The sequence below is a fragment of the Uranotaenia lowii genome, chromosome 2 (genome assembly GCF_029784155.1).
Source record: "Uranotaenia lowii strain MFRU-FL chromosome 2, ASM2978415v1, whole genome shotgun sequence".
Lineage (NCBI taxonomy): Eukaryota > Metazoa > Arthropoda > Insecta > Diptera > Culicidae > Uranotaenia > Uranotaenia lowii.
The window spans coordinates 21,883,234-21,896,468 of NC_073692.1; the positions used below are offsets into that span (position 1 = coordinate 21,883,234).

At 26.6% G+C, this 13,235-nt stretch overlaps 1 protein-coding gene across 1 annotated transcript in view; it reads right to left on the bottom strand.

The window, feature by feature from the left end:
• Positions 1 to 13,235, bottom strand: part of LOC129741144 (potassium voltage-gated channel protein Shaw-like) — a 178,145-nt gene that overhangs the window by 54,015 nt on the left and 110,895 nt on the right. Inside the window, exon 8 of the mRNA XM_055732851.1 lies at positions 8,583 to 8,879. Within this exon, the coding sequence (XP_055588826.1) occupies positions 8,583 to 8,879 (297 nt within the window). The remainder of the gene's footprint in view (positions 1 to 8,582; positions 8,880 to 13,235) is intronic.

Genomic DNA, 13,235 nt, shown 5'->3' on the forward strand with positions numbered 1-13,235 from the left:
ATTTTTTCGTTTGTGTCATTTTTGTAATTTTTGTAATATATGTCATTTTTGTCATTTTTGTCATTTTTGTCATTTTTGACATTTTTGTCATTTTTGTCATTTTTGTCATATTTGTCATTTTTGTCATTTTTGTCATTTTTGTCATTTTTGTCATTTTTGTCATTTTTGTCATTTTTGTCATTTTTGTCATTTTTGTCATTTTTGTCATTTTTGTCATTTTTGTCATTTTTGTCATTTTTGTCATTTTTGTCATTTTTGTCATTTTTGTCATTTTTGTCAGTTTTGTCATTTTTGTCATTTTGTCATTTTTGTCATTTTTGTCATTTTTGTCATTTTTGTCATTTTTGTCATTTTTGTCATTTTTGTCATTTTTGTCATTTTTGTCATTTTTGTAATTTTTGTAATTTTTGTCATTTTTGTAATTTTTGTAATTTTTGTAATTTTTGTAATTTTTGTCATTTTTTTCATTTTTGTCATTTTTGTTATTTTTGTCATTTTTGTCATTTTTGTCATTTTTGTCATTTTTGTCATTTTTGTCATTTTTGTCATTTTTGTCATTTTTGTCATTTTTGTCATTTTGTCATTTTTGTCATTTTTGTCATTTTTGTCATTTTTGTCATTTTTGTCATTTGTGTCATTTTTGTCATTTTTGTCATTTTTGTCATTTTTGTCATTTTTGTCATTTTTGTCATTTTTGTCATTTTTGTCATTTTTGTCATTTTTGTCATTTTTGTCATTTTTGTCATTTTTGTCATTTTTGTCATTTTTGTCATTTTTGTCATTTTTGTCATTTTTATCATTTTTGTCATTTTTGTCATTATTGTCATTTTTTCGTTTTTGTCATTTTTGTAATTTTTGTAATTTTTGTCATTTTTGTAATTTTTGTCATTTTTGTCATTTTTGTCATTTTTGTCATTTTTGTCATTTTTGTCATTTTTGTCATTTTTGTCATTTTTGTCATTTTTGTCATTTTTGTCATTTTTGTCATTTTTGTCATTTTTGTCATTTTTGTCATTTTTGTCATTTTTGTCATTTTTGTCATTTTTGTCATTTTTGTCATTTTTGTCATTTTTGTCATTTTTGTCATTTTTGTCATTTTTGTCATTTTTGTCATTTTTGTCATTTTTGTCATTTTTGTCATTTTTGTCATTTTTGTCATTTTTGTCATTTTTGTCATTTTTGTCATTTTTGTCATTTTTGTCATTTTTGTCATTTTTGTCATTTTTGTCATTTTTGTCATTTTTGTCATTTTTGTCATTTTTGTCATTTTTGTCATTTTTGTCATTTTTGTCATTTTTGTCATTTTTGTCATTTTTGTCATTTTTGTCATTTTTGTCATTTTTGTCATTTTTGTCATTTTTGTCATTTTTGTCATTTTTGTCATTTTTGTCATTTTTGTCATTTTTGTCATTTTTGTCATTTTTGTCATTTTTGTCATTTTTGTCATTTTTGTCATTTTTGTCATTTTTGTCATTTTTGTCATTTTTGTCATTTTTGTCATTTTTGTCATTTTTGTCATTTTTGTCATTTTTGTCATTTTTGTCATTTTTGTCATTTTTGACATTTTTGTCATTTTTGTCATTTTTGTCATTTTTGTCATTTTTGTCATCTTTGTCATTTTTGTCATTTTTGTCATTTTTGTCATTTTTGTCATTTTTGTCATTTTTGTCATTTTGTCATTTTTGTTATTTTTGTCATTTTTGTCATTTTTGTCATTTTTGTCATTTTTGTCATTTTTGTCATTTTTGTCATTTTTGTCATTTTTGTCATTTTTGTCATTTTTGTCATTTTTGTCATTTTTGTCATTTTTGTAATTTTTGTCATTTTTGTCATTTTTGTCATTTTTGTTATTTTTGTCATTTTTGTCATTTTTGTCATTTTTGTCATTTTTGTCATTTTTGTCATTTTTGTCATTTTTGTCATTTTTGTCATTTTTTGTCATTTTTGTCATTTTTGTCATTTTTGTCATTTTTGTCATTTTTGTCATTTTTGTCATTTTGTCATTTTTGTCATTTTTGTCATTTTTGTCATTTTTGTCATTTTTGTCATTTTTGTCATTTTTGTCATTTTTGTCATTTTTGTCATTTTTGTCATTTTTGTCATTTTTGTCATTTTTGTCATTTTTGTCATTTTTGTCATTTTTGTCATTTTTGTCATTTTTGTCATTTTTGTCATTTTTGTCATTTTTGTCATTTTTGTCATTTTTGTCATTTTTGTCATTTTTGTCATTTTTGTCATTTTTGTCATTTTTGTCATTTTTGTCATTTTTGTCATTTTTGTCATTTTTGTCATTTTTGTCATTTTTGTAATTTTTGTAATTTTTGTAATTTTTGTAATTTTTGTAATTTTTGTAATTTTTGTCATTTTTGTCATTTTTGTCATTTTTGTCATTTTTGTCATTTTTGTCATTTTTGTCATTTTTGTCATTTTTGTCATTTTTGTCATTTTTGTCATTTTTGTCATTTTTGTCATTTTTGTCATTTTTGTCATTTTTGTCATTTTTGTCATTTTTGTCATTTTTGTCATTTTTGTCATTTTTGTCATTTTTGTCATTTTTGTCATTTTTGTCATTTTTGTCATTTTTGTCATTTTTGTCATTTTTGTCATTTTTGTCATTTTTGTCATTTTTGTCATTTTTGTCATTTTTGTCATTTTTGTCATTTTTGTCATTTTTGTCATTTTTGTCATTTTTGTCATTTTTGTCATTTTTGTCATTTTTGTCATTTTTGTCATTTTTGTCATTTTTGTCATTTTTGTCATTTTTGTCATTTTTGTCATTTTTGTCATTTTTGTCATTTTTGTCATTTTTGTCATTTTTGTCATTTTTGTCATTTTTGTCATTTTTGTCATTTTTGTCATTTTTGTCATTTTTGTCATTTTTGTCATTTTTGTCATTTTTGTCATTTTTGTCATTTTTGTCATTTTTGTCATTTTTGTCATTTTTGTCATTTTTGTCATTTTGGTCATTTTTGTCATTTTTGTCATTTTTGTCATTTTTGTCATTTTTGTCATTTTTGTCATTTTTGTCATTTTTGTCATTTTTGTCATTTTTGTCATTTTTGTCATTTTTGTCATTTTTGTCATTTTTGTCATTTTTGTCATTTTTGTCATTTTTATCATTTTTGTCATTTTTGTCATTTTTGTCATTTTTGTCATTTTTGTCATTTTTGTCATTTTTGTCATTTTTGTCATTTTTGTCATTTTTGTCATTTTTGTCATTTTTGTCATTTTTGTCATTTTTGTCATTTTTGTAATTTTTGTAATTTTTGTCATTATTGTCATTTTTTCGTTTATGTCATTTTTGTAATTTTTGTAATATTTGTCATTTTTGTCATTTTTGTCATTTTTGTCATTTTTGACATTTTTGTCATTTTTGTCATATTTGTCATTTTTGCCATTTTTGTCATTTTTGTCATTTTTGTCATTTTTGCCATTTTTGTCATTTTTGTCATTTTTGTCATTTTTGTCATTTTTGTCATTTTTGTCATTTTTGTCATTTTTGTCATTTTTGTCATTTTTGTCATTTTTGTCATTTTTGTCATTTTTGTCATTTTTGTCATTTTTGTCATTTTTGTCATTTTTGTCATTTTTGTCATTTTTGTCATTTTTGTCATTTTTGTCATTTTTGTCATTTTTGTCATTTTTGTCATTTTTGTCATTTTTGTCATTTTTGTCATTTTTGTCATTTTTGTCATTTTTGTCATTTTTGTCATTTTTGTCATTTTTGTCATTTTTGTCATTTTTGTCATTTTTGTCATTTTTGTCATTTTTGTCATTTTTGTCATTTTTGTCATTTTTGTCATTTTTGTTATTTTTGTCATTTTTGTCATTTTTGTCATTTTTGTCATTTTTGTCATTTTTGTCATTTTTGTAATTTTTGTCATTTTTGTCATTTTTGTCATTTTTGTCATTTTTGTCATTTTTGTCATTTTTGTCATTTTTGTCATTTTTGTCATTTTTGTCATTTTTTTTTCATTTTTGTCATTTTTGTCATTTTTGTCATTTTTGTCATTTTTGTCATTTTTGTCATTTTTGTCATTTTTGTCATTTTTGTCATTTTTGTCATTTTTGTCATCTTTATCATTTTTATCATTTTTGTCATTTTTGTCTTTTTGTCATTTTTGTCATTTTTGTCATTTTTGTCATTTTTGTCATTTTTGTCATTTTTGTCATTTTTGTCATTTTTGTCATTTTTGTCATTTTTGTCATTTTTGTCATTTTTGTCATTTTTGTCATTTTTGTCATTTTTGTCATTTTTGTCATTTTTGTCATTATTGTCATTTTTTCGTTTTTGTCATTTTTGTAATTTTTGTAATATTTGTCATTTTTGTCATTTTTGTCATTTTTGTCATTTTTGTCATTTTTGTCATTTTTGTCATTTTTGTCATTTTTGTCATTTTTGTCATTTTTGTCATTTTTGTCATTTTTGTCATTTTTGTCATTTTTGTCATTTTTGTCATTTTTGTCATTTTTGTCATTTTTGTCATTTTTGTCATTTTTGTCATTTTTGTCATTTTTGTCATTTTTGTCATTTTTGTCATTTTTGTCATTTTTGTCATTTTTGTCATTATTGTCATTTTTGTCATTTTTGTCATTTTTGTCATTTTTGTCATTTTTGTCATTTTTGTCATTTTTGTCATTTTTGTCATTTTTGTCATTTTTGTCATTTTTGTCATTTTTGTCATTTTTGTCATTTTTGTCATTTTTGTCATTTTTGTCATTTTTGTCATTTTTATCATTTTTGTCATTTTTGTCATTTTTGTCATTTTTGTCATTTTTGTCATTTTTGTCATTTTTGTCATTTTTGTCAGTTTTGTCATTTTTGCCATTTTTGTCATTTTTGTCATTTTTGTCATTTTTGTCATTTTTGTCATTTTTGTCATTTTTGTCATTTTTGTCATTTTTGTCATTTTTGTCATTTTTGTCATTTTTGTCATTTTTGTCATTTTTGTCATTTTTGTCATTTTTGTCATTTTTGTCATTTTTGTCATTTTTGTCATTTTTGTCATTTTTGTCATTTTTGTCATTTTTGTCATTTTTGTCATTTTTGTCATTTTTGTCATTTTTGTCATTTTTGTCATTTTTGTCATTTTTGTCATTTTTGTCATTTTTGTCATTTTTGTCATTTTTGTCATTTTTGTCATTTTTGTCATTTTTGTCATTTTTGTCATTTTTGTCATTTTTGTCATTTTTGTCATTTTTGTCATTTTTGTCATTTTTGTCATTTTTGTCATTTTTGTCATTTTTGTCATTTTTGTCATTTTTGTCATTTTTGTCATTTTTGTCATTTTTGTCATTTTTGTCATTTTTGTCATTTTTGTCATTTTTGTCATTTTTGTCATTTTTGTCATTTTTGTCATTTTTGTCATTTTTGTCATTTTTGTCATTTTTGTCATTTTTGTCATTTTTGTCATTTTTGTCATTTTTGTCATTTTTGTCATTTTTGTCATTTTTGTCATCTTTGTCATTTTTGTCATTTTTGTCATTTTTGTCATTTTTGTCATTTTTGTCATTTTTGTCATTTTTGTCATTTTTGTCATTTTTGACATTTTTGTCATTTTTGACATTTTTGTAATATTGATAGTAATTTTTTTTTTTGTAATTTTTGTCATTTTTGTCATTTTTGTTATTTTTGTAATTTTTAGAATTTTTGTTATTTTTGTAATTTTTGTAGTATTTGTAATGTTTGTAATTTTTGTAATTTTTGTAATTTTTTTTAAATTTTTTTAGTTTTTGTAATTTTTGTCATTTTTGTAATTTTTGTAATTTTTGTAATTTTTGTTATTTTTGTCATTTTTGTAATTTTTGTAATTTTTGTAATTTTTGTAATTTTTGTAATTTTTGTAATTTTTGTAATTTTTGTAATTTTTGTAATTTTTGTAATTTTTGTAATTTTTGTTATTTTTGTTATTTTTGTAATTTTTGTAATTTTTGTAATTTTTGTAATTTTTGTAATTTTTGTAATTTTTGTAATTTTTGTAATTTTTGTAATTTTTGTAATTTTTGTAATTTTTGTAATTTTTGTCATTTTTGTAATTTTTGTCATTTTTGTAATTTTTGTAATTTTTGTAATTTTTGTAATTTTTGTAATTTTTGTAATTTTTGTAATTTTTGTAATTTTTGTAATTTTTGTAATTTTTGTAATTTTTGTAATTTTTGTAATTTTTGTAATTTTTGTAATTTTTGTAATTTTTGTAATTTTTGTAATTTTTGTAATTTTTGTAATTTTTGTAATTTTTGTAATTTTTGTAATTTTTGTAATTTTTGTAATTTTTGTCATTTTTGTTATTTTTTGTAATTTTTGTAATTTTTTTAATTTTTGTAATTTTTGTAATTTTTGTAATTTTTGTAATTTTTGTAATTTTTGTCATTTTTGTAATTTTTGTAATTTTTGTAATTTTTGTTATTTTTGTAATTTTTGTAATTTTTGTAATTTTTGTAATTTTTGTAATTTTTGTAATTTTTGTAATTTTTGTAATTTTTGTAATTTTTGTCATTTTTGTAATTTTTGTAATTTTTGTAATTTTTGTAATTTTTGTAATTTTTGTAATTTTTGTAATTTTTGTAATTTTTGTAATTTTTGTAATTTTTGTAATATTTTAATTTTTGTAATTTTTGTAATTTTTGTAATTTTTGTAATTTTTGTAAATTTTTTTTAATTTTTGTAATTTTTGTAATTTTTGTCATTTTTGTAATTTTTGTAATTTTTGTAATTTTTGTAATTTTTGTCATTTTTGTCATTTTTGTTATTTTTGAAATTTTTGTAATTTTCGACGTTTTTGTCATTTCTGTAATTTTTGTGATTTATTTATTTTTTTGTATGTTTTGTAATTTTTGTAATTTTTGTTATTATTTTAATTTTTGTTATTTTTTTAATTGTTGTAATTTTTGTAATTTTTGTTATTTTTGTAATTTTTGTAATTTTTGTAATTTTTGTAATTTTTGTAATTTTTGTAATTTTTGTAATTTTTGTAATTTTTGTAATTTTTGTAATTTTTGTAATTTTTGTAATTTTTGTAATTTTTGTAATTTTTGTAATTTTTGTAATTTTTGTAATTTTTGTAATTTTTGTAATTTTTGTAATTTTTGTAATTTTTGTAATTTTTGTCATTTTTTAATTTTTGTAATTTTTGTCATTTTTGTAATTTTTGTGATTTTTGTAATTTTTGTCATTTTTGTCATTTTTGTAATTTTTGTCTTGTTCGTTTTCGAATGGCTCTTGTTTGTTTATTATTTAAAAAACTTATTTTTAGTGTTTTAAATTTTTTGAGAAAGACTTTCTTGTTGTTTGTCATTTTTCGCGTCTTCAAGCATCTCGAAATTTGACGCTGAAAAACATTTCAAAGTTGCTTCTTGATTTGATTATTATACTGAATCAACAAGCCAAAGAGACGGAAAACTTCTGGAGTGCTTTTTGGAAAATTTCCATCGGGCCCACACAGAGCCTCTTTCTCCAAAGCAAGTGAACTCTTCTCTTCAGGTGGTTGGTGTCGGATAGAAATTTGACGAAAACTTTTCCAAGTTAGAGGTGATTTACCGAAGGAAGGTGTCGGATGATGATGATCGCCGAAAAGAGAAAAATAACACCGAAACGATTAACTTAACGATGGGCGCCCGTCTTGGGATTACTTGGAGCTCAACACGTTTTTTCCGGGGCAAACTTCGGTAATTAATTTTCCATTAACACGTTTTGTTGTGGCACACGGCTCAGCCTTTGTGTTTATTCTTCGATTGATATCACGAAACGGTGAGGTGAAACAGTTGGTGGAACTTTTTTGTGTGATGGAGGTTGAATCACGTTCTGGCTGTATTTTGACTTTTGTTTAAATCTCAGTCAATCAAAAGAAACACTCACTTAACAAAATAAAAATACTACGAATATGAAATTAGTTCAATGTTTTCTAGAACGTGTCTTGAAGCCATTGAAACAAATTCAGAAAAACATGTCTCAACCTTTTGTTTAAGATCAAAACATCTCTCGAATGATTTCATTCTCATCGCATCAAGCAATTTTTCCTCAAAAGCTTTGATCTTTGAAAAGGTTAGAAACATCTTTACTTTCTCTTCCATTTTTTTTTTCCTTTGAGCCAGTATAGCTGAGCTCGTGTTGAAGACGATGACATCATGGCAAAGTCGTCAAGAATCGAGGACCTCCATTGGCGCCCATTTGCAAGACGTGATAGGACTTGGGGCTCGCCATCGTCCTGCGTTTTCTTTTATTTTTGCGCTAGAACAGCAAAAGAACGAAACGGAGGCAAAACTGTTCCATTTGTCAGAATGGAAATGACGATTATGGGAATTCAACTTTCGCTCTGCAGCAGAGTGTACAGAATGAAGAAAGAATTTTATGTCTGTCATTGATTTTTTTCTCTTGTCTTTATGCTATCGATTCGAGACGGTTCTTCTCCTTTCATGTGAATGTTCCCAATACCATAATCATCTCATCAATACTTTTAGTTGTGCTTTGTTGAGTTTTTCTCGGTAAAGATACCAACTACGAAATAAACAAAAAATAAGCGAAAATTTGTTCTGAAAAGTTTGTACATTCAAGAGTAAAAAAATATGTACATAAAAAAACCCACCTGTAGCTTTTCGGCGTAATAAACCAAACTGGCGAAAACGACGATTCCGAGCACTAGAAAAAACACCAACAGGGTCAACTCTCGGGCCGACGCTTTAAAAGTGTGAATCAGGATCCGAAGCCCGGGTGAATGGCGCGTCAGCTTGAACAACCGCAGGATCCGGACGATGCTGAACGCTTCCAGAAGGCCCGTCTGCTCGCCCATCCTTTGGCACACGTCGGTGTAGAAGCTGAGAGTGGCCGCCAGGTCGATGATGTTCACCGGCGATTTGATGAACTCGAAGATGTTTGGGGTCACCTGGGAATTGGAATCGGAAGCAGATGAAATGTTTTATTGGTTTTAGAGTTGGGGGGTTAGGAAGGCTCAACTTGTTCTGTTATGATTTTCTTTGATTATTGATTCTAGAACAAGACAGATGATCGTCAATAAAAAAAAAACCTTCCAAATTCATCACATCACAATTGATAATACAGGTACATAAATTTATCCAGTGTTGCTCAAAATTTCAACGCTGATTTTCAATTATGTGCACTATGTTTATTGCAGATCAGACTCAGTTTATTGGGTTGACCAATTAAGAGGGAAATTTCGTTACAATGCTGTAAACTTTGCAACTCAAAAATACAGGTTAAGTAGGAAGTCAAATTTTAATTAAATACTAAATTGCGAATTAATAGCAACATATTTATGAAAAACACTTTTTTATTAGGGTTGTGGTTCAAAATTAAGCGACATATCACGAAAAAGAAGAATTCCCAAGCACCAAAAATCCCATATCTACTTAAACGCGTGCTGTTTTTAAAGGGAATTGGTACCGAATTTTCTCGAAGGCGAGCATGATAGTTACAACATGTTGCTCAAATTGCCTTACTGTGACACGTCAATTGCATCACTCAGTATTAAAGGTACAAATAGGGCCTCAAATATCCTTCCATGGACTTGAAGTTTCAAAAAAATCCTCAAACAGCCTTTTTGAGACATGTCCGCCTCATTACGAATTTAAAATGTTAATGAACATCATAAAAGGGAATATAATCAATAAATCCTTTTTGTAACTCGGAAATTGTTGAAACATATAATTTAAATTGAAATTTCAACTCAGGACAACTGGTAGCTAACTCACAAAGGATTGATTTGGAGAAGAGTAATTTTTTCACTTTAAAAAAATCATCTAACTGTATTTACTTACCACAAATTTATCACACATTGAAAATCAGTTGAGGCAATTCATGAATTAAATATCTAAATAAACTCAATCAACTGTTTAATTTCATACTTTAAGGTTATAAATTTTGAATTCCAATTTATTTTAAAACCGATTTTTTTACGGATTTTTTATTTACATGCCGCGTCTTAATATTGCTGAGTCGCTGGCTCTCCTTGCGGGTATGCTAGGAAAACTTATCACCATTTTGAATTTAAGCTGCTGATGAGGTTACATCTAGGCGTGGCGTCGTGGCAGCATATTTGGCTATCATCTCGAAGGGTCGCAGTTCAAATCTGATATCAGGACTAATTTTTCTCATTAGGGTTCATGGGCTGGTGGTAATCGAAGTAAGAGAGGAGAGAAAAGATTTTTTTTGGTTTTTGCTGATCAAACGAGTACTTTGAGCTGAACAGAAGGCCGTTCAAATCTGTAATGGAACTTCAAAGTTTCAATAAGAACCTAAATTTTGTGCTCAATAAAACAAACTTCAGCACATTGATTATGCTGATTGAGCTGTGTTTGACCTTTTAAACGAGACTTTAGGTTTCTTGGGTTCAGAGCTCAAACTGTATCAGAAAATTCTTCTAGCATACATGCACGCAAATAAGAGCTAAATGATATGTTTTATTTAGTATAATAAATGGTGTCTATATTTAAATAAATAAAGGTTAGCTAATGGACCCACAGAGCCAACCAAATGTGCTGAATTAGATATAACATCTGTCTTCTGCTATGTCAAGATACAAATTCAAAACCCAGAGTTTTGATAACAATACACATATTTCACCAGCATATTATCTAATCACTCATTTATCAGTTCAATCATTGAATTCATAATTTTTTTGAGCTCTCCACCAGAAAAACGGTTTGCAAACAAGTTGCTTACAAACAAATTAGTGAGAAACTTTTTTGTCGAATAAACTTTATTTTTAACAACCAAAAACATAATCCAACTAAGTTTTTATGTATGTATGTATGTATATATGTATGTATGTATGTATGTATGTATGTATGTATGTACATATGTATGTATGTTGGACCCACCAGTGGCTGATAAGTCTTTCGACCTGAGTCGGTACGGGAAGTCTCAATCGCACATTCAAATATTATTCATGCTTAACTCATCAACAATATTTGCAGCACAACCAAGGGGTCCGTTACCACTGGCTTGGGACAGGTTGGACTCATCTCACTCCCTTCAAACTGTTCGAAACAAATGAAGCTTCCTGGAAAGGTACCTAAGCTACCTACTCAAGATCACAAATTAGCCGAGATACTCCGGCTGGCTTGAACCCACAATCCATTGAATATCAGTTTTCCGCTCGTTTGATGCCCTGTCCTACCCTCCATGAATCCCCAATAATATTGTTAAGCTATTTTACTATTTTATATAATGCTATTTAAAATGATCAATGCTATAAGTTATACCTAGCTGATGTGATTCCTTTGTTGAACAAAACCTCTTCTTCCGCGACCTGCTTCCGCCTTGAAGAAATCCATGCAATCGGCGGGAAAAAAATCGACGCTGGCACTCTTATTTTTTTATTATAGATATTTTCACTTTCGAAAAAGATAATGAACTATTTGAAAATCACTAAAATTTTTCCATCTTCAACACTGATTCAAAATAACTTTGTTCAAATCTTCAATTCAAATCGAACAAAATTCCATTCCAGATCTAAATAGACATCTTCACTCGACAAATCCACAAAAATGCACGGATTGAAGTCGATTTCCATTACCAGTATTCCCGAGAAACCATCTAACCAACACACCAAGGATTTTCATTATTTTTAAGACAATTATTCAATACGATGACTAACTTCGGAAAAAAAATTCTATATAGGAAAACAAAAATGTAATTTAGGGACTGCCGAAGAAAAATGCGGCCGCGAAAAAAAACTACCGTCCCTCGGCCAACAAGCAAGGCCAACTTTAATCCCATAATCCAACTAAGTTTTTACCACGAAAAATATTTCGATCTTCACGCCTTTGATGAACTGAAAAACTTATTATTTTGAAAAATATTAGCACAACTAAAACTTTTAAAGCGTTTTTCTCAAAATTGGATATATGGTCCTCAGAAAATTCTTTCTTTTTTTTATAATTATGAGAAAAAAATTTGAGACCCATTTACATATTTTAAGGCAAAGCAAAAGAATTTCATCTTTAAAAAAAATTGGTTCAGACAACACTAAAGGCTGCCCAATGATAACGTGATTCTCATGCCATGATAACGTGATAAAATCAAGCGTGAATTTGACGAGTATTAAAAATCGTGGAAAAAACAGTGATAAAATACAAAAAAAAATATTGTGATAACTACTTTAACAACTTTTTTAAAACTTGCAAAATGATTTGATTTATGCTTTGAGAAATAACAATGAATATATCTTCAAAATTATGTTAAAATTCCAGTATTTTGAAGAATTGGAAAAAAAATTACAAAAAGTATATTATCATAATTTTTTTTCAGGTCTATGGAAAAATAACCATTAAGTTGAAACCACTATTTTAAAAACTTTGTAATGTTTTTTTATGTTTTTTTCAGAAAAGTGACCCTTACTTCCTATCTTTGTTAAAACCTAGCTCCCATTCAATTAATAATAAATCTATACTGGCTAATGAATAAGGTACAAAGAAATTCAAAATTTCCAAATCACAACTTTTATAAATTTAAGCAAACTGATTGGAAACAAACAGCAATGTATCAAAGTCCGCCTGAAATTTCGAATTTCTGTGTGAAATAACCTTATTCCCATCCATTTGAGCAGGAATATCCAAGGATCGGTATCTAGGAGCTAACTTCTAACAAATAAGCTCCCAACCTTAAAAAATCTAATCATGAAAACGTATGGTACAGTTGTCCACGTTTCTTCCTCCCAATGATCCAGTTGTCTTTGCGTATAAAACTGAACAGTGGGCTCGGCCGAGTAAATGTGGGTAGTAAATGTATTTTTACTACTCACCGGGATGCTCACAAGATCTGTTTGTGTTTGTATCATAAGCATGAGCATAAGCATGAGCATAAGCATAAGCATAAGCATAAGCATAGGCATCTATGAAAGGTTCAAAAACTTATCAGAATATACCCAAAAAACAATAAAGCTGCTCTTGGAGCATTTTTATGCCACTTCTGGTATTTGGCTCCAGACTCTCCTGAAACTGTTTTAGGATAGCAATGTTCCAATCGCAACTTTAGTAGGAATTAATGGCCAAATTATGATTTAAAGGCTAAAAATAAGTAATGATGAAACAGAAATCTATAACAGAGGAATCATCAACAACGAGCAACGATTTTACATCATTTGTAACATTTTAAAATTTCTTTTAATATATTTCCTTTCGGATTCGACTTCTCAAAAAAAAAAATCCTTAAATTTATGAAATAAGACAAAGGTTACGTTAATACCAAAAAATAACTGGATAAGATTGTTGTAATCAAA